The sequence below is a fragment of the Labrus bergylta genome, chromosome 2, assembly GCF_963930695.1.
Source record: "Labrus bergylta chromosome 2, fLabBer1.1, whole genome shotgun sequence".
In the NCBI taxonomy this organism is placed as follows: Eukaryota; Metazoa; Chordata; class Actinopteri; order Labriformes; family Labridae; genus Labrus; species Labrus bergylta.
This window is the reverse complement of record NC_089196.1, coordinates 11,296,544-11,317,123: the sequence shown is the minus strand read 5'-3', so window position 1 is coordinate 11,317,123 and position 20,580 is coordinate 11,296,544. Positions and strand designations below refer to the sequence as shown.

Genomic DNA, 20,580 nt, shown 5'->3' with positions numbered 1-20,580 from the left:
GATGAAAACGCGGAAGAGGCTAAAGCCAAGGCTGATCGTTTCAGAAGCGATGGTTTACATGAAAGTACCTGGTTCTGATTTCAGCCAGCAGACGCACTGCAGCCATAACTGGGCTGGAGCCATCTCCTGTAGCTGGCAGAGAGGTGTGAATGGAGAGACTGCCCTCCTGTGGCAGAAGCATGGATTGCACTGCTTGTACCACCTTCTCTGTGATTGAGAGCTTATAGAGAGGGAGAGCCTGCATAGAGTGGAACAGAGCGATATGTGAGATAGAAGCTGATATTTCACATACAAATGAGGTCTGTGACATTTTTGATGTTTAAGTTATACCTCAGATCTGGGTGTGCAGAGTCGTGATATTGGTACTGTCAGGATGTCTGAAGCTTTGCAAGCTCTTCTGTACTCACAGGAAGGGAACTTGACAGTAGCAATGCCTTCCTGTTCATTGATAGACATAACTATGCCAACACTGCCCAGCACTCCTTTACCCACCACCTGTAGGCAAATAAATGATAGGATATAAGCCCAACATTTCACATTTTCTTAACCTTTGAAGAGAAAACTTTATGAAATGTTTAAATGCCTCACAGAACTAATAAGTATAAATGCATGGTATTTGTTCCTGATTCATCTCCCTTTACCAACCTGGACCTCAGAGCCAATCTTAATAGTTTCTTTGAAGCCCCCAAGAGCACAGAGCGCAGCAACAGCTTGTCTGCCGATGGCCTGCAGCTTAGCCAGTTTCCTGCCACTGCTGCTTCCATTCTCCAGAATACTCTCAGCATATTTACCCAGCTGAGGGATAAACATCAGAGCTCGAGAGAGAACCTAAAAAATTTAAAAAAGGACACAGAATTAGGTTTAACACAAACATCACAGGTTATCAGTTACCATACATAAAAACAAACATTCTGATGAAGTCAGACACAAAATGTTCCCTTACTTTTTCTGCAGTGCTGGTCCAGATCTGAGCGGTGTTGGACTCCGGGGCAGTGAGTAAGCTATGTAGCAGCGCAATAACCTCAGCAGCCATGCTGTTGGCAACATGGCCACTGATAAAAGGCCTGACAGGGTCCGATCTGCTCAAGACAAATTAAGTTCAACTAATTTTCACGGGAAAGAAGGATGGTACAAATGTAGTTATTAAACCAAGGTACTCAATTTGATTACTTGCCTGGCCAACTCAGCATTCCTGTCCCTACAAACAGCAGTTTGAGCAGTTTTCTTCTTATCACCAGTGGTGATGCCTCCTGCAGTCTCCTGAGCTAGAGCCTCCACAGGTGGACCAACACTCACGATCAGACCAGACTGAGCCCACTTGTTGGCCTTCCTCAGGGCAGCAGATGCCTCTTCTGTGATGACCTCACAGTTGCCACTCTGGGGAGGGTTTTAAACAGCAGAGTTAAGGATGATACGATGTAGAATGATGTTTTAAGGTATTGTTTAATTTTCCCTCAAGGTACATGTGTTCGTTTTCACCAAAAGTCTCACCTTTGTCATGTCTCTGTCCATCTTTACCACCTTTTCCATGTTTGCTCCAGTGCCAAGCCGAAACGGACGTCCCTCTGAGCTGCTGCAATTTGGAGTGCATGGAGAAACACTTGTGTCACAGAAACCTGGACAAAGCTTGATGTTGTTGAAAAAACCCACAACTATATCAGGGGACAACCTTACCTGAGAAGTGGTTGTAGAACCTCGTGAGATGACTGGTCCTCCCTCTTGTGGATGAAGATTGATAACTTGCCATCAACTGCCTCCCCCTCCTCCCCAACATCTTCTGACTTCAGAGCTCCTTTTGAGCTTGCACGGGACAGACTAGTGTCTGGCTCAGAGGAGCTGGGGGAGAGCAGGGTCTGACAGCCTAGTGAAGCGGTATCATTGTTAATATTAAGAATAAGCCAAACAAATACATTCATTACAATGTAGTTACCTTAAGTACTTAAGAAGACAGTATGTGGTTTTTAAATTTTAATAAAAATACACTTGCATTCATAGGTGTACAAAACCTACCTGGTACAACATAGTCTGCCAGCTTGGCAAGAAGCAAGGCAGCAATCCGTGAGGCAGGGTCATTAGCATCCTGTTGCTCGGCATCTAGTGTGTTAATAGAGTAACTCCACGAGGGCAGGGCCACATTACCACAGTCCTCCACACTCATGAGAGGCAGAGCGGCTCGGCAAAGCTGCAGGATGATGAGTACCAACTTTGGAGAAGGTCTCTGGTCGAGTAGCAGAGACAAGAGCTTTGAAACACAAGCTGGCTGGCTCAGGATAGCCTTTCCTATGTGGCTCCTAAAGATAAAATAAACATTGCATAAATACAAGAAAACATATTTGTATACATATATGATGTAAAAAAAAAATACCTCGTATTCACATTTGACAGAAATTGTTACCTGGAAAGGTCATTGAGCAGACTGAGAACATCCTGTAATGCATCATTTCCAGCTGCCTGATTCCCACAGCACTCTGTTGCTCTGGCCAGGTGATTGGTCAGCAGGCTGGAAACCTGTCGTGCCAGACCAGAGTGAACTGCATCTGTAGACCCACCTGTACAGAGAAATTAAAATATTTTTTCCAATCTATAAATTATTACAACCCAGTATTAGATTGGAATGCGTACTTTACATCAAGTTCTTCTTATCTGCCTTTCCCTTTGTATTTGGACACAATGACAGTGAGCTTGACAGTTTATTCACATATGATTATAGTAAAGGCACAGAGCGTAACCTACCCTCAACCTTCTCCCACTCGATGCAGCGGTTAGCCAGCACCTGGAAAGCAGCCCAGGCCATGGTCGCGACCTTCTGCTTTTTGGTCTGCTTCTCGTTGGAGCTGCATTCCCTCTGACCGCTTAAACTACACAGACTGTCCATGAGCTGCACCAGACCGCTCCGGACGAGGCACTGCTCTTCACTCCTATAACAGTAATCATATCAAAAGAGATAAGAAAGCTGAGGGCATAGTTATAGAGGACAGCTAAAAAGAGGGATAATATTAGATTTAATCTCTTGCCTGGTGTAGGGGATTGTGCAAAGCAAGCCAATACTGTTGGCACAGGCGATAGGGTAGCGAGCACATAGTGACACTACAGACGTCATGGTCTCCCCAAAGGCTTCCTGCACCTGCTCTACCATTCCTCCACAGGTCAGCTCTTCAATCCTGCACAAATGGCACACAAACAACGGAAAATAACAGACAATCAATCATTGTTTTATTGTGCCAGGTATATGATGTATATTGCATTATTTAAAATGGGATATTCACTGGTGTTTAGAGCCTCCTTGTCTTACCTTGGACCACCTTGCAGCACCATCGTTACAGGACCCACCAGATGTGTGACTCCACCAACTCTGACAGCAGCAGTGAGCAACTCCCTCATATGAACAAGTGCCTGCTTCCGTGTGCTGCCACGTCTCCATCGTGTCTGCGCAGCAGACAGGAAACTGCTGCTTGACACCTACAGACATTACCAGTGTTAAGATCACAATATCAGACCAGGAATCACCTACTGATTTTCATACAGCTATGACAACAAAGAGGTCGGCAAAAAAAGGAGGACTCACAGCCTGGTCAGGTGTAGTCCCAATAAAGGCAAAGAGCTGTCCCAGCAGCACGCTGTATGTTGGTTTGTCACGGCTGTCCTCTATGGCCAAAGACTGCAGAAGGGTAAACGAGCTGCTGCGATGACTAGTAGGGTGGTGTCGCCTCCTACAGGTCAAACAACGGCATGCATTAGCACAAATTGACTTATATGATTTAAGAATTTAAAATCTATCAACGAATAAACGTGAAGAAATTATTTACATACCTCTGAGGTGCGTGTGTAAACTCTAAGTCCTGGTTAGCAATCATCTCCAAATCAGAGGGTGCAGACATGCTGCGCAGAAACACTGGCTGCTTCACCATGGGGATCACTGTCTTAGCATCTGACACAGACTTGGAGGCTGGTAAAAAAAAGGAAAACAAAGTGAAATGATGTCTGTGTAACAAAAATACCTACCTACCATATCGCACAAACTGATTACTTATATACTGACAAACCAAATTTAAAAGGAATTAAAATAATGATCAAAAACAAGATTGTGATACTACTGTGTAACTACCTGGAAAAGTTACAGACCTTCACCCATAGACATTAAAATGACTATTTCAACATTAGGGTTAAGAATGTGTGTATATGAACAAATTACTTACTCTGCAACCCAACAAGATTTAACTAAGTAATAACAATTAACATAAGAAGAACAAGAAAAAAAATGTGCACCTGGACCTGGTGTTCCTGCAGGTGTGGTGGTTAGGCTTCTGCAATGTGGAGCGATAGTAACATGCAGCAGCAGCTCTGTGCGGTTCATCAGACTCTTTACCAATGCTTTAGTTTTGGCCAGTGAGATGATATTTCGAAGGTGCATGGTGTTCACCTCCTGAAAGAATTTTTCCCTGTTGGTTCAAATCGAAGTGTTATTGCATGAACTGACCCATGACATCTGTTCAAAGCGCTGGGTTAACTTTTAATTACTTGCCTCAATGCTAGTACGACATTTTCCAAATCAGTGAAGTCGAGTGGGACCTCCTTCAGGGAGCAAAGTAGTTCCAGCTCCTTTATTTTGTTCTGGAACAAAAATATCCCCGTAACATTGTGAGTATCAAAGCAAATGTTAGTGGAAATGTTATAATGTCTGGGGTAAATGTTGAGAGTTGTGTGTGGGAAGCAAATAACCTCAAAGAAGTGGTAATCGTGAAAGAAAGGAGTGTTGTTCTCCAGCTTCCCCTGATGGGCCTCCTCCACCTCATTCTGCCACTTCTGTTCCAATTCTGCGACACTCTGAAAGAGAAGAGGAGAGAATTATACTAAGGGTAAGAGTCACACTTATGTTTCTGTTCGGTTTGGTCGTCTAATTTACTTTTTTGAGCTAAACACGGATCTTTTGGTCGGTCTAAACCTTATTTCAACAGGTAACTTATTCTGTGAATTAAACATGATGTGTATAATTCGAGCATTTATTATAATACACTGCTACTAACATACATTTCTCTCACATTTCTGTCATTTTATCAAGTTGACTAAGAAGTAGAGTAAGAGTAGAGTATGCCAAGTATGTCAAATTCTTGGCAGAAAATTATCACAGCTATTTACCATAACATCAAGCAAACATGTTTAACAACATTCCAATCCTTTGTAGCAAAAATTATGTACTTATCAAAACTATAAAAGTAAATGTGTCTTGAATGTCCTAATTTTAAAAACTGAGAAAAATGCATGGTGTGAACTATGCATCGTTGACATACAGCAAGGAAACATGAATTGAAAATATTTTTATATTGTCCTTTGAAATCCTTTCTTTGTAGCCCACCTGCAGTTGACGCTCCATAGCGTTAATCTTCTTAAACGTCTCTGCCATGATCTTACAGACTAGGTCATACTCCTCAGCGTGATCCTCCCGGTACTGGTAGTTTACAAGTGACTGAAGGGCATCAACCAGGCTGAGATGTTTAATCACACAGGATACTATTACCTCCTCCATGACATCTGGTCTGATCACCTCCCTGACAGATACAAATAGTGGGGTATAAAAACGTTATCTAAGGCTGTTCATTGCTACATTAATATCGACTACATAATCCAGTAATGAAAAAAACAACCACGACTTACTTGATGCTAGGTCGGAATTGTGGTCGCGCTCTTCCAGACACCTCTCGTAGCCTTCCCATGATGCCTGGGGGGAGGCGGATACGAGGCAAGTCAAAGTAGGTACCTGGCATGAGGCCTGGAGGTGGGATGAGCACATCGGAGGGATAGGTGAACTCCCGGTCCTCCTCAATCGTGAGAGGCAGAGGTGAAGGGCTGGGCGTGAGGGCAGGTGAGATAGCACCGTTTGCTTCTACCTGCCACTGACACCTGAGGAATAAACAAAACAAACATGCAATCAGTCTGAAATTCCTGCATGTCAGCAGTTTTCTGCATACAACTACACTCCACTGAGGAGGATGTACCAATTCTTACATTGCTCTATATTTATCACATGCAAAATCAATATGACAAGGAGACATTTTGTTTTCATTTAGCTGTGTCACCTCTGCAGCAGCTTTGAGCAGAGCAAATCATGGCAGGCTTCCTCCTCTCTGGTCACCTCTGGCCCGTTGTATAAAATACGGAGCATTGAGCAGGCGAGCACTGACAGACCCAGTGCAAGGTCTGCAAGGAAGGGGAGGCCTCCAGAAACATCTTCTGAGGACTCCTTAAAAACAAAAGCATAGAGCATTTTTAGAATAAGTTGTCGCTCTACACTGTCATTCTGATTTCAAAGTCGTGACCATAGATGCTGAGGTTGTTTCACCTGAGCTCTGACAGTGCAGGAGAACCCCCACATGGCTTTGTCAGGAGTGTTGTGTTCACGCCCACTCCTCATCTCAAAGGAAAACGTTACAGTATCGCCCTCAACCTAAAACAGGACACATAATTCATGGTCAGCTTTTCAATAGTGTGTGCACTTTGTGTTCACTGTGTTATGCGTACACGTTTATTTTACCTTGACAAGGTCTTTCGGCCATCCTGTCCCTAACACAGAGCGACTCCCATAACCCAGAGTGTTCCCTCCATACTCTGTCACTTTACGACTGTTGGTGTTGGGACCAGCATAGATGACCAACTAAAATATCAGAGAACACATCTGTGTAATATATCTCCAAACAGAGCTTTGTTATGCTTGAGACACTTGACATGATGCATGTAAGAGAAATGGATGAAATGAAGGCCTTTGTGCCTAAAGTTTCACGTCTTTTGAACTTCTATTACCTTGTCATAGTCATACTGTGAGGAGCAGCGAGAGTCAAATCGAAGGTACAGGCAACGTGCCCCAGGGATGTGTACGGTCTCCTTGAACTTGTAATTGTCCCTCACAGGGTGCACCGTCTCTACAGTCTTCCCAGCAGCCCATGGGGCAGGGATCTTCAGTCCAGTCAAGAAACCGGGCTCCTCACGTTCGTCAAGAATTCTGATATCAAAAATAAGAACAAATTACTGGTTTGAGAAGACTGAGCATACAATAAAGCAGCTGGAACTTAATTCTATAATCAGATTGTTAAATTATGCAGAAAATAAATCCTATACATTTGTACATCCCTTTTTCTAAGATTTTTATGGAGGAGCTTCAGAAATCTCACCTGTCATCAGCAGCACATGCCTTCGCCCCCTGCCCTAAAGAGCCACTCATAAGTTGAGGCTCTTCATTGAAGAGAGGAGTCTGAGTCTTTAGTAACAGAGCAGTCTGGGGAGGGAAGAAAACATTATTCTATGATGAGTACTTTTTGTATTCAAGGAAAAATAAAATGATTTAATGCAAAAATGTCTCTTTGGACTGGCGAGAAACTTACCTGACTGGTGTAGAGCACCAGCTGCACTAACTGAGGCATAAGGGCATCAGCAAGAGTGAGTGTCTGCAGGTTTGGGTGCATCAGAGAGGTGAGCAACACTGGCAGCAGGTGCCCGAGCATTGTAGCCTTGGTTACTTGTTCCAAGCCTTTCAACCTAAACAAGGAAAGTGAAAGCAAGAGGTGTAGCAAAAATCTTATTTCATGGAGAAAAAGAGTAGTAGAGTCAAACAAGAAAACATACTGTTTAGTTTTATATTTGTCAGTTACACTTTAGCTTTTTGGTAATAAAGACTGACCTTAAAGTCTGCTAATGTGAAAATAATTTACCGTATTTTCCGCACTATAAGGCGCACTTAAAAGCCTTTAATTTTCTCAAAAAACGACAGTGCGCCTTATAATCCGGAGCGCCTTATATATGGATCAATTGGTTAATTGGTTGATCCATACTGGTTGTACACGGCGCTCAGCGACACTGACTCGGATAATGACGAGAGGGAGCCGGGCATGTTGGATGCCGTACTCGCCCAACTGTTCAATTCGGACACTGAAGAAGAAGAATTCGAGGGATTCGTGGACGGGGAATGAACTGAAAAAGTGAGCTTTACGTGTTATACGTAACTGAACAATGTTGAGTTATGCACTAACGTTTGAATTAGCGGTATCAGACTGTGTTTCTTTTACGTGTTTACAACTGAACAAGGCTGGGAGATATTGTGAATGTGCACATTAACGTTTGAACAACGTTGAGTTATTGTGAATGCACTACGCATAAAACTACGTTTTATACGTATTTATATTTATATATTCACAATATCTCCCAGCCTTGTTCAGTTGTAAACACGTTCTATTCTATGCGCCTTATAATCCGGTGCGCCCTATATATGAAAACAGTTCTAAAATAGGCCATTCATTGAAGGTGCGCCTTATAATCCGGTGCGCCTTATAGTGCGGAAAATACGGTAATTGGGTTATTATGGATATCAAAAGGTGTCCAGTTGCACCTGCCAAGTTGACTAAAGTGTTGTTTTCCTAATGTCAAAATCAAAATGTACTTTTTGAAGAGATAAGGTTAAAAGTTTACCTTGTTTCTCTGTCTGAGATGTCGCTGTTAATGAGGGCTGTGGTCACCTGCTGCAGGGTCTCCAGCACTTCATCACATCCCACCAGAATCTTGGTTGCCAGGGACAATATACTGCTTTGCAGCTCCTGAGGACACACACAGAAAGGCCCACACTTACGTAACTACTGCTTCCCAGATGTTCAATGATCCATCCTCTGTCATGCAATGTGGAAAGCTTACACATGATTACCTCATGTTTATGCCCAGAGATTTTAAAAATACTCCATACATTAGCACAGTCGTAGTTGTTTGTTCATAAATGAGACTTTTATTTTCTCATCCTTTTATCAGTTACCATTTTAATGATACAACACATTTTTAAGTTTTATAGCACTTAAAAAAATTACAAAATAGGACTTTCAACTTAAATAAGCAAACTTTACTATGCATGCCATTAAACAACATTAACTCCCGTAGCCCTGTTTGGTCCCTGATGACGGAACATATGAACAGACTCACTGTGCACAGAGGTAGGGGTATTAAAGGGGATGTTTACCTGTACCTTCATTGTTTCCCCTTGTAGGGAGCTGTCGCTGTCATCGCTATCATCCGGACGGATTAGGATGGTGTTACTGAGGAGGTGGTTCTGAACAGCCATGAGGTAGCGCAAACTAGGTGAGACCACCTAAAGAGGGGGGAAACCACATCAAGTTTGTACGAGTTTAACCTAAAAAAACATGTGATCTGAGGCAGCACAGATGGCATTTCATTCTGCTGAGCTGATATTCATACTGGCACAGTGGAGAGCAGCTTCTGGAAGTCATCTCGGGCAACAGTCTGACATTTGGTAATAAGGAGGCAGGATTCCCGGACTACCGTCTTGAGGATACAATGCAGCAACTCATCACTCAATCTGTAAGAGACAGATTTCTTTACTTTGAAAGAGGCTACAGTGACAGGAAGCCAACTTTGTTTTCAAACAAAGACATGTTATTATTCTGTTCTGTTTTTTGAATGCAATGGGGGGGGGGGGGGGGGGAGAAATCGCACCCTATAGTTACATTCGAGGACTTACCTGTAGTGGTCATCCTCCTCACTCCCAAATCTATTCTTCTGCAGCTGGTCTGACAAATTGGTGAGGATAACATCTCGAAGTTGTGACAGGCCGCTATTCCTTTCACCTTAGTGTCACAAGCACATGCCGAGATTATTAGAAAGATTCACATCAAATCAGTTAAAGACAATTCTGTTCATTTGAATGTTTTTTAATAACCACCTTCAGTTAAAACTAGTTTCAGCAGTTTGCTGAGTTCAGCCTCCCCCTGATACAAAGTGTTCAGTCCTGAGCTACAGAGAGAAAATGTAAACAGATAAGACCAATTGAAATATTATCATGATGAAACATAATACCATTTTAACTGTTATTTCTGAGTGATATATGACTTACCTGATGGCCAGGCACACCTCTCTCTGAATCTCGGCTCCTATCTGATCTACTGGAGCCATTAGCAGCTGCCACAGGAGCAGGCCTGCACGACGCACACTCTCCCGATTCTGCTCCGACTGAGGATTAAAAAACCTAAAAACCACCTGAGGGCGAAAAAAAAAAGGTTAAATAAACAGAAAATGGCCGGCGTAATTCATGTACAACTGTTCCCAGCTGGACCTCCAACTGACCTGGAACACCACCAAGATGCAACGGATGATGCAGGTATCTCCATTGACCATGGCCTTCTCCATGATGTCACAAATGCTGCTGAAGTGACGGGTCTCAATTGGGTGTTGTTTACCAAATAGTGCCCCCAGGGGCAGGCTGTTGCTGCTGGCCGCCAGCAGGTTAAGCTGGTGGATACACATAGCACCTACATGATGAAGTAGCTGGTTGATCACTTCACCAGTAGCCACAGTTTCCTCTGTGAAAAGACAAGTTTTGCAGAAGCTCATATTTCTGTTCTGACCTCGTAAGAAGAGTCTGTTGGTTTCAGTGCAACTTTTATTTACCTTTGGGTTCCTTTATGACATGGCTGACACCGAGCCTATGGCACACATGATGAAAGGCTTGATTCCCAGGATTGCACCACTGGTCTATGTAATCACTGGAGCACGTCCATATCAAGTTGTTCAGTGCATCATAACAAGCTCCTGCAAAGCCAGATATAAAAGAAATACATTGCACTTGAAAAACTATGGCATTGTGTTTTGTGGCTTTCCTTGGTGAATTCAACAATGCATGATGGTGGAATATAAATGAAGTTGACCTCACCTAGCCCAGCCACCTGGGCTCCCCTGCCAAGAGAACTGCCTGGAGCATCAATGAGGTCTGCGCGGCTGCTGAACTGACCATCAGCCAGGTTGAAAACGAGGCTGGAGGCTAATACTGACCGAAGAGGAAAGTTCGATTTAGCAATTAAAATCATCACTGACTTCAATGTAGAGTGTCAAAGCACTGAGTTTTCCTATTTTTCTCAAACTTTTCAATGATTATCTATTTACAAAATGCATTTGCAGAGTTTCTTTACTATCATTAATCTCTTTCTATGACTTCAGAGGTAGTGACAATGAAACAAGTAACATTTACAAAAGGTACTTGAGTCATCTTACTTTTGAGAGAGGACAGGCTGCTGGTACCTCCAAACAGGGAGCGTGTGGCAGAACTCCCAGATACCCCAGGAGGTGAGACCAGCATCACCAGATAGGTTCCACAAACATACATAGGGGTCCTTCTCAGGGTCTTTAGAGGGAGTCCACAGCTTGTGTTGACAGCTATAAAAACAGAAAAGTGTCACCAGGAAATATCTTTATAACCACATGATCCGCATAAGCTGTAAACTGAATCATATAAGAGGTTATAAATTACCAGACTGCTCCTCTTTGACAGTGTTGGTGATTGCGGAGCCTGTTAGAGCAGCCAATGTGGCAGAATGGGAGGCCCGGAAGCGTGACATTCTACTCAAGAGAAGCTCATTCAAGCACTTTGAAGACTCGCCTTCCTTGCGAGTAAGAATAACCCTCTCCTGCAAGATGTCTGCAACGCACAACCCTGTCTGTGTCTGCACCATGGACAGGAAGAAGAGAAAACATCAAAGATGAAACAGACATGAACAAACTTAATCCAGCAGAAACCATGACAGGGGCTGTAGTACTCACAGACAAGTGAAAGACATCCATGAAGACAGAGTGGCCTTTCTGCGTCTTCTCATTGAGACTTGCAGGAGACCAGACCCAGTACAGGTAGGTTCCATCTGAGCAGAGGTGCAGCGTGGTCATGCTGCTGCCCACAGGGAAGTGGTGGGCTGGCATGGGCACAATCTGGCACACCTTAAAACAGAAAAATTCAATAAGCATTGGCAATGGAAAGGCCACAATAAGACTAATAAAGATTTGATATATATTCTGTCTCAGTAAAATTAAAATAAGAATATTTATTGCAATCTGCCACCCTGCCCTTTCATCTCTTGTATCTGTATTTTAGCTTTACTGTATCCTGAATAGTGAGAAATCCTGCACCAGTGTGAGCCTACATGCCTTATTTGTATGACAGAATCATTTCAGTTTTACACAATGAAGTGGCCATTTATATGAGACTCGTATTGAATGATTTAACACATGTTTTTTAAATAGTGGAGTAAGTATTTACAGTACCTGGAGGGTGAAGGGGTCAATGACCTGGCACAGCTGATGAGGCTTGGCATCAAAAGAGGAGGGTCGGTGGAGGAGGCGACCGCTGCTGTACACCACCCAGCCAGGCTCCAACTCTTCATTTCGACAGTACACAAAACCCCTGCACAAACAGAATCAAACATAGGGCAGCTATTTCTGTATTTTGTTTTTGTACTCTTTGAAAATTCATTTTAATGCTTGAAGATGGGCCTAGTTAGAAAGCATCTGGATTTGTTGCGGCGCTGTATGGCTCCTTGATTCATATCACATCTCATGTACTTTCTTTTTTAAATGATCATAGTGTTGTTATTACTGAGTTCCATTTCTCACAGATATTCTTGTTTTTCAGGTTCAGAGTCATTTGAACTCTAAAACACGCTGTGAAAGTAAGATGTCCTCTACATCAAAAATGTTGGTGAGCACTAAAGACACTAAATACACAGCCTTTGGGCTGTTTTAAAAATGAACCGAATCAATCAAAAGTGGTTAGTGAGGATTCAACTGTTCTGCAGATATCAGTAAGAAAATGTCCAGGAAGTTACGAGTGCCAATATTGCCCTGGATTGGGCACCCGATGAGGGCTATTTTTAGTGTTTCCCCTCTCTTTTTCTGTCTATCTCTCTTGCTAGTCTCTGAATGCTGCGGATAAAGACAAGGCAGGCGGGAAGGAGTGTCACATTACCTCAGTGTCCCATGTAAACCAGAGCCCAGCTTGCTGAGTCCTCTCCCAGAGGAGTTGGTGGTATACAGATAGAGCCCGTCTGTGGCGAGACAGCGCCCCAGGTCAGTGTCTGCAAGTCACAGGCACAAAAAAAAGAGTTCAACATAAGCTTAATGACAGCAAGGTGAAGTTTATTCAAATTAATATAAATAGCTGTGTCAACAGGAGAACCGAGAAGTGGCTGAGAATTGGGATGATAAACAAGGTTAATGCATCTGTTTGCTTTGTCTAATGTTTCATTACCAGGATTTTGATGCCTCAAAGAATGAGTATACAGGAAAACATGCTTCATGGATATAATGCACTGATCCCGTCACCACAAGGTCAGCTTATTTATTGCTGGGGGGTGTAAATCACTCTCCCCTCCTCTGCTTTATCCCTGAACCTCTCACAGTTAAAGCTCTTCTCCTTAGTTAAAACATTGTCCTTAATCTCTTCACTGTACATCCGTATACAGTAAAAGTAGGACAGAGAAGCCTTTTAGCAGGCAATGCACTTTCCTCCCTCCGTTTTTCACACACTTCAAGCAGTTCAGACAAAAGGCATTATAAATAATCTAAGGGGAATAAATAAATCAGAAAGCGGGGCAGTATTATGATGAGGAATATGACAAGCACTGTCCTCTCTACAACCTGCAAGACAAAAAACTGAATGTGTACATGACATAATTCATCAGAACCACACAGAAGAACTGCATCTACTGTGAGCATTTATTCATATTTGTCGGTTAACAAATAAGGGGGCTGATAACACAAAGGTTTGAGTTTTTTTTCCACCTTTATTCTCTGCTCCTCCGGCAGAATTATCAGGGGTAGGCAGCATGTCCTCAAAACCCCAGGATACACTGTGTTTGCCCCCCAGGAGGCAGGATGGAGAGCCGGGGCCTCCTTCAAGGACCAAAAGTCTGAAGCAGGAAAAATACAGAGTCATTACACATCAGGAAAGTCACTCAGTACATTAACATACCCAGTTAACTCGATCTACAATTATAGCTTGATAAGGATAATCGATTCATTGTTGGAAGTATGTCCGACTCAGTTATGGAATGTGGTGAGATACCCCCTTTCAGCTAGTTACTATTGCACAGGACGCATAGACCAGTTTGGGTCTAATTGAAGTGTATACATGAAAGACAGCATTGTATATCAGAGTTCAAGGAATTCGATTTAGTACGATTTCAGTCACACTAACATTTTACATTTTAAAAGTTCAGTTTTAGTGACAACTTTTTTCTAACTGCATGTAAACATAGTGACTCATTCAGATAAACTAAAGTACTGCCCTCACCTGTAAAGGACATCTGACACAGGGAGCTGGCCCAGATCGGTCTGTTTCTGCAGCAGGTGAACAGTGTGGATGAAGGTCTTCAGAGATCCCCTGGAAAATAGTTCAGCAGATTAATCAGGAGGCCTCAGCACGAAACACAAGTTAAATCTCATTGTTAAGCAGCTCTGGAACTGCAAGTGGAATAAATCTTGGCTTGAATTATGGAAAGGACCCGATGTAATCTGCTGGGAATCAAAATGTTGAATCTGAATGAAAGAATATTTTCCATTAGAATGCAGCAGAGAGATTATTTAACACTGTCTCTCTCTGCAGGGTGTCATGAGCAACCTACTTAAGTTTGTGTAGTGTTTATTTACTGCTTCGCTTCATCCAAGACTGAACTATCAACTGAGAGCACTCAAGTAATTCACTACTCAGAAGAAGTCCTATGCTAAGGGTCTATTGAATTGCTATTCTGGCATTTTCTGATGCAAAGAAAACTAGCTCTGTAACTGCAGCTTCAGAAGACATCTTAAACTGTGTAGAATTTTTAAAATTGATTTATATGGTGCAGATATATCTTTCACAGCTGACCTCCTTACAAAAGAGTTCCTCTGTTGGTGTCTCTTTGTCTTACACACACAACTTCAACATTTTATCAACAGCTGATATCATTGCATGGCTGTGCAGTCTTTTTGCTGGCTTACCCCTCTCACACAGTGATTTTACTAACCAAGCTCATTCAGTGTTGGGGGGGGGGGGGGGGGGGGTATAGCACATAGCTCTTTAATTAGCTCCCACTATCTGTAAAAAGGCACCAGGGCTGGATGGTTCCCCACAACAAAGAGCTCTCAGCCTCAACAGAGGCTGAACAAAGAGAGGAGAGTTCTGGTTTTGACAAGTCAAGATCTGTTGTCAGCAGCAGAAGCCAGAGTTCAGACACAAGTGCAAAAATAAATTTAAAAAATCCAACAAGCACATTATGCTCCAAGCTAATGGAATTTAATGGTTATAAAAATAATATAATAATATGTCCCACCCCTTTCTATTATCTAAATAACTCACTGAGCGATGGACCGCTGCTCCTGCCCAATGTATTTCACAGACTTTAGAATAATGGTTAAAGTTGCAGCAGGAGGCCGGAAAATTATATATTTTGTTCCAGTACAAGTATCACTTTCAAACAGCTCTAGTAGATAATGCTAACAGACTAATTTTCACACAACAACAAGCACCAGTTATGAGCTGTTTTTAGTCAGAACATCAAAGCACTGCCTTGACACCAAGCTGTCAGAGAGCACAAAGTCTGTTTTTGCCCACCTATTAAAGGAAATATACAAACTGTCTTAATGTCTTAATCAAACTATCTCTATTCTCTTAATCTAATAGTGCAAACATGGAGGCAAGACTGCTACAATGAGTTTGAGCAATGGTTCTGGTAGTATAACCATGAAGCATGTGAGAAGAGAGAAACTTATCATTGGTATTGGCTTATTTTAGCTTTGGCTTCTAGAAATAACTGACCTGCTTAGTAGAAACGAGTGACTAATGAAGTAACTCTATAGTGCTTTAACTAAGATACTTTTTTTATCATGCTTATTTTTACTGTGCATACTTTTCAACAAGGTTTGTTTTCCCTCTAACAGAATCCTGTGGCTACTTTAATAGACTTTCACTTAACACTGTTGGTTAAAAGTTATCTACAAAACCCAACTGAGGGATTCTTAGAAAGGTGGGATATCAAGGAGCACTGTATGGCCTCACCTGGCACATGCGAGTGCCACCAGCGCAGCAGCAGCGTTTTCTCTCTGTCTGTGTGTGTGGAGAATTTGCATCTGAGTTTTCCCTTGCTGTTGTCCTGACTCCTGGGCTCCATCTTCCAGCCAGGAGCAGAGCAGCCCCTCTAGGCCATTCAGGCAGTCGGCAGGCTCTTTGCTAAGGCTGAGCGGCTGGCAGTCCCGGAGGCAGGCGAGGAGTACCTCTGCTGTGACACCGCAGAGAGCTGGGTCACTTCGAGTCTGGGACTGCAAGAGGGGGAATACCAGCAGCAGACCGACACGGGAGGTAAACGGCGCCTGCTCGGGTTGTTGGAGCAGACCTTGTCTTTTGAGCAAGGCTAAGGTCTCTTCATCAGCCCCACCAGTCCCCTCTCGCTCCTGCTGCTCCTCCAAGGCCAGCTGCCGCTGCGCTCCCCACAGGCCACGCAGAGCATTGAGACGGTACTCCAGCAGGCGTGCATATGCATTGCTTTGATTCCCACATACGGCACGGAGACGCTCAGCAAGCTCCACCGGGTTCTTCGTCTCAAATGTTAGGATCTGTAGGACATGCAAGGAAGAGGAACAACACTGAAGTTACATTAACAACAGTCAAAGTTGATTCAATTAGTCTGTGATCTTAAGGAAACAGGGTTTTTTTTAGAAATGGCAGATGACACAAACTATTTCTGTTTTTGGTCTGGCTACACAAATACAATTTTCCACATCAGAGATATTCACTCAAAAATAAGTAAAGTGGACAGCAGTGTAGAATTCAAATTTGACTCTCATGGATTTGAATTTGAGGCTGTGAAAAGCATCTGTGTTTGCTTTAACTGGGTATACAATGTGGCATTATCATACTGTTATCTCTCTGCACAGCAAAATGATAGAAACCTTTGTTAAAGTGGATCACCTTCAGCAGAGTTGAAAATAACTTGTAGACAAGATATACTACAATACAAGCTTATACAGTATGTAGCCAGCATTTCAGTCCAACTCTAGGGTTATTTTTAGTTTGTTATAAAATGAATCAAAAATGTAGTATGGCTGTATTTTATTGTTCTAACTTATCCACAGCATAACTATGAATCACTTCCACAGAATAAACCACTGTTCATTTGCTTGGGCTATGAAGCAGTGGTCATAGACAGAAGGCACATTTGGGATAGACTATCACAACGTGAAACAATGTGCTTCATGTGCACTTAGGCAGCATTTCAGATATTGATTACACTCTGTGGCCCACGAATCATGGACCAGAAAAAAAACATTATACCATTTAGCAGGCACAATCTGTATTGATTCAATTTCAGAAATGCTACTAATGTTACAGTAAAACTCCTTGTCTGGATGCTGGGCCTTTCTCCACCTTCCTTCTCTACAAAACACTGATGCAAGTGGATAAAAATAGTCAGCATCGCAACACCTACGAAAACAGCACTTAATGACACGGTCAGCCTTAAAGCCGGACTTAGAAAAGACAAGAAATGTAGAGAATCACAGTGCAATCGAGGTTAAGCAGACTTGTGTTTTGGTATGAGCTACTACTTTAAATATGTAGAGGCTTGTCGCCAAAAAAATATGATTCTCTGTTTCTATTTAAGCTTTGCCTCACTAATATGCAAAGGTGCAGATTATCCGGCTAATACTACCTTCAATTGTACAAGACTTTTCCTTAATTTAATGCACCACCTAATTTCAAAAAGCTTTGTTTAACTTTTCCACCTATTCAGTCTTGCACATATATGTAACCATTTTTGATTAGGTGAAATCATACAAGGAACCTTTGGGAAATTATCCTAGAGATAGTGTAATCATACTTTTTATATCCAACAGTACAGACCCAGAATGTGTGAGATATACATAAAACATACCTGTCTTGGTCCAGTGTTACAACTACTATATATGCCTGGTTGCAGATTACCATGACGGGCAATGGTATGATATTCAAAGGGTATTATTTAAAACAAAAATAGGACTACTGTTCGATACAACAGAACCCTTAAATCCCTAATAAATTAGCAGTTGTATAGTCAGCGACAGCTTCTGTATTATTCGCCCTTTGCCTGCGTGTCCACACATTTACCTCTCATTGACAACAGCATAAACATAAACCAGAAGTTCAGAAGCCAGGTTAATGCATGTCTGTTGTTAACTTGATGAAAAAACAAAGAGTGAGGGGTTTCATTCAAACAGGCCCATTCACATTCATGAATTATACAGTGGTCTGTCAGCTGTCGGAGCTGCTATTTGAACATATGTACTTATATCAGCCAAAGTAAATGACATCTGGCTGATGGCTGAATAGTAAAGGAGCCCTGTGCAGCTGTTATGTGTCCAACACTAATACTACTAGAGCTAACAATGTAATGACCTGCTTATAATGGAACTAACACTGGTACTGATTATGAAATATTAATAACTTACTTATTTACAGCACCAGCTTAAATCTTGGTCAATAGGTTAGGACACAAAAAGGTCATGTTACAGTAAATTAATCAGCTTTGAATTTGTTCAGTTGAAGGCACTTTGCTGCACATTGTGAAAATCAAATCAAGCAGGCAGTGTCTGTTGATGAGCAGAAGGGCCTTACACCAATCTCACTGCACTCCCTGTATGTGGAACTGTGCTTACATGCCACTTCTCTCATCATACATCCTCTATGTTGAGTTGAAAATGATGACACCCCTTAGGGCAACTTAAACTTACAGTTGGTAAATTGAACTTCCATAACAATTAAAGACATTGTGCTTTGTGCTTAGCATTGTGAGCAAAGGATTTGCGACCATTGACATTAGTTCTGCTGGAAATTTACGCCACACCAGGATGCATTCAACTTGTTCTAGCTTTATTACATAAAAAGAGAGGATTCAACATTGTTATGTAGAAGTTTCCATCTGCATCACTGTAAAGTCTCCACAATCCAACAACGCGTAAACATCCGGTTTTAAGACACACTCTTCAAAACAAAAGCCTGATTGAACTAGAAAACCACATGGGTTCAGGTTGATTACAGCTCAAAGCTGATTTATTCTATCAATAAGTACGCTCTGTCAATAAGTACAATCATACTCTGTGATTATTCCAAGTGATACACTTTACCCTGTTTCTATATGATTCACTTAAAATCGTGGGGTGCAACTGCAGTTTATACTGAAACACACAGGCAGCTAAGTCTGCTCGTCAACACTGCAAAAAATAAATAATAATAATTTACTGTTGCGATATGAGAAGCTACCTGCATTGACACTACGGTTAAAGCTAGAACAAGTTAACAACTGAGGTAAGTGGACAACGTTGTTTATGTCACACGACCATCATATATGCAACATTTGTCATTTTCAAACTAAAATCAAATCAACTTTGATTACAAGATATCATATGATACACGTTGTCACCATACAACCTTGTATTAACCACTACTTACGAGCTTAAAACCCGTTCAGCGTGTATTACTGTACTTGTATTTTGAAAGGAGAGACCGGAAGTAGCCTGATCACTGTGGCTCCTCTGACAGCGGGTCAATAACATGAAGGGCTGGAAACTTGCAAACGTGAGCGATCCCGTTATCACTGATGCTGTGCGGCGGCTGACAGTGAAAACACAGTTTTACATGAAAATAAACATAAAGACAGTCTTATGAGACGTGTGGGTGTGTGGTGCCACATATAAACCTTTGTGTGTGTGTGTGTGTGAGTGTGTGAGTGTGAGTGTGTGTGTGAGAGACAGATGGACCCACCTCTAGCTCCGTGTCCCCCTGTTCCGACACTCCGATTTCACTGGGCAGCTCGGCCAGATCTGTGACCCGAATAAGTCCATCGTGGAGGAAAATGGTTTCCTCCTTTACCGAAAGCCACTGGGACGAATCGACAGCCCCGGAGCCCATCGCTCTCTCCTCCGACAGTGATGCCAAAGGGGTCGTACATTAAAAATTCAGTGACAGAATGACAGAAACGCCCTAGCTAGCCAGCTAGCGAGCTACAATAACATAACCCCGGTTACCACTTTCATCTGTCGGTGGTGGCGGAACCGGGCAGACGGTGCTGTTCAGGTGTAGTCTAACGAAAGACAGCCGAGCACAGCGAACAGACAGTAGTGGCAGGTGCTCTTCACAAAACATGGGGTGGTCGTGTGCCGTGCTAACAGTAGCTGCTAGCTGTCTGGAAGCTAACTCACCGTATCGTTATAACGTTACCGAGCAGAGTGGGCGTGACACCCGGACTAAAACCGTTACTGCGCCGCACTCTTAAAACCAAACACGTAACGGGACGAAGGCCGAGGCTGTGTTACGCTTTACTTTAGCAGCTCTAAAAAAAAATGTCCACGCAGACAAAAGCGTCGCTGAGCGGCCCGGCCGGTGTAGCAGTGGCTGGAGAAGATAATGACAGTCTCTCAGCTGTCAGTGCGACGCCATGTTTCCAAGGCCAACGAGCTGCTCCCAGCATGCACCGCGGCCCAGAATAAAAGCTGTCAAGAATTCACGAGTTCATTTAAGTTTCTGTTAACAAAACATGCCGGTGGTATTGTCAGAAAGGGAAATTACAATATGCTTACGTTTTACTGTATTGCAACAAACTTCAATGTTAGGAGAAGTTTAGGAGTCATATCACCTGTATTTACTTAATTATGCCATCCTTGACATTTAATTAGGCTACTTAAGTCGATGTTGTCATTAAATACAATTTAACTAAGATCATAAAAGACAGCCAGAACCATTAAAAAACCCAGAGATGAAACCTT

General features: G+C 42.5%; 1 protein-coding gene across 1 annotated transcript in view; it reads right to left on the bottom strand.

Moving 5' to 3' along the window:
• The window catches only part of LOC110002880 (probable E3 ubiquitin-protein ligase HECTD4), a 36,294-nt gene extending 15,714 nt beyond the window's left edge, over window positions 1-20,580 (bottom strand). The window contains exons 1-43 of the mRNA XM_065964680.1: window positions 19,580-20,580; window positions 15,845-16,398; window positions 14,102-14,191; window positions 13,591-13,718; window positions 12,776-12,884; window positions 12,076-12,214; window positions 11,581-11,751; window positions 11,291-11,483; window positions 11,035-11,196; window positions 10,697-10,810; window positions 10,435-10,575; window positions 10,111-10,346; window positions 9,881-10,023; window positions 9,710-9,780; window positions 9,509-9,614; window positions 9,226-9,346; window positions 8,990-9,118; window positions 8,455-8,579; window positions 7,374-7,527; window positions 7,164-7,267; window positions 6,796-6,994; window positions 6,530-6,649; window positions 6,338-6,442; window positions 6,075-6,238; window positions 5,653-5,898; window positions 5,354-5,546; window positions 4,720-4,824; window positions 4,523-4,611; window positions 4,267-4,439; window positions 3,811-3,946; window positions 3,566-3,710; window positions 3,293-3,459; window positions 3,015-3,161; window positions 2,734-2,918; window positions 2,396-2,549; window positions 2,011-2,291; window positions 1,675-1,861; window positions 1,492-1,573; window positions 1,175-1,377; window positions 944-1,079; window positions 646-828; window positions 331-495; window positions 69-238 (exon numbers count right to left, since the gene is read on the bottom strand). Coding sequence (XP_065820752.1) covers window positions 69-238; window positions 331-495; window positions 646-828; window positions 944-1,079; window positions 1,175-1,377; window positions 1,492-1,573; window positions 1,675-1,861; window positions 2,011-2,291; window positions 2,396-2,549; window positions 2,734-2,918; window positions 3,015-3,161; window positions 3,293-3,459; window positions 3,566-3,710; window positions 3,811-3,946; window positions 4,267-4,439; window positions 4,523-4,611; window positions 4,720-4,824; window positions 5,354-5,546; window positions 5,653-5,898; window positions 6,075-6,238; window positions 6,338-6,442; window positions 6,530-6,649; window positions 6,796-6,994; window positions 7,164-7,267; window positions 7,374-7,527; window positions 8,455-8,579; window positions 8,990-9,118; window positions 9,226-9,346; window positions 9,509-9,614; window positions 9,710-9,780; window positions 9,881-10,023; window positions 10,111-10,346; window positions 10,435-10,575; window positions 10,697-10,810; window positions 11,035-11,196; window positions 11,291-11,483; window positions 11,581-11,751; window positions 12,076-12,214; window positions 12,776-12,884; window positions 13,591-13,718; window positions 14,102-14,191; window positions 15,845-16,398; window positions 19,580-19,726 — 6,872 coding nt within the window. The 5' untranslated portion in view covers window positions 19,727-20,580. The remainder of the gene's footprint in view (window positions 1-68; window positions 239-330; window positions 496-645; window positions 829-943; window positions 1,080-1,174; window positions 1,378-1,491; window positions 1,574-1,674; window positions 1,862-2,010; window positions 2,292-2,395; window positions 2,550-2,733; window positions 2,919-3,014; window positions 3,162-3,292; window positions 3,460-3,565; window positions 3,711-3,810; window positions 3,947-4,266; window positions 4,440-4,522; window positions 4,612-4,719; window positions 4,825-5,353; window positions 5,547-5,652; window positions 5,899-6,074; window positions 6,239-6,337; window positions 6,443-6,529; window positions 6,650-6,795; window positions 6,995-7,163; window positions 7,268-7,373; window positions 7,528-8,454; window positions 8,580-8,989; window positions 9,119-9,225; window positions 9,347-9,508; window positions 9,615-9,709; window positions 9,781-9,880; window positions 10,024-10,110; window positions 10,347-10,434; window positions 10,576-10,696; window positions 10,811-11,034; window positions 11,197-11,290; window positions 11,484-11,580; window positions 11,752-12,075; window positions 12,215-12,775; window positions 12,885-13,590; window positions 13,719-14,101; window positions 14,192-15,844; window positions 16,399-19,579) is intronic.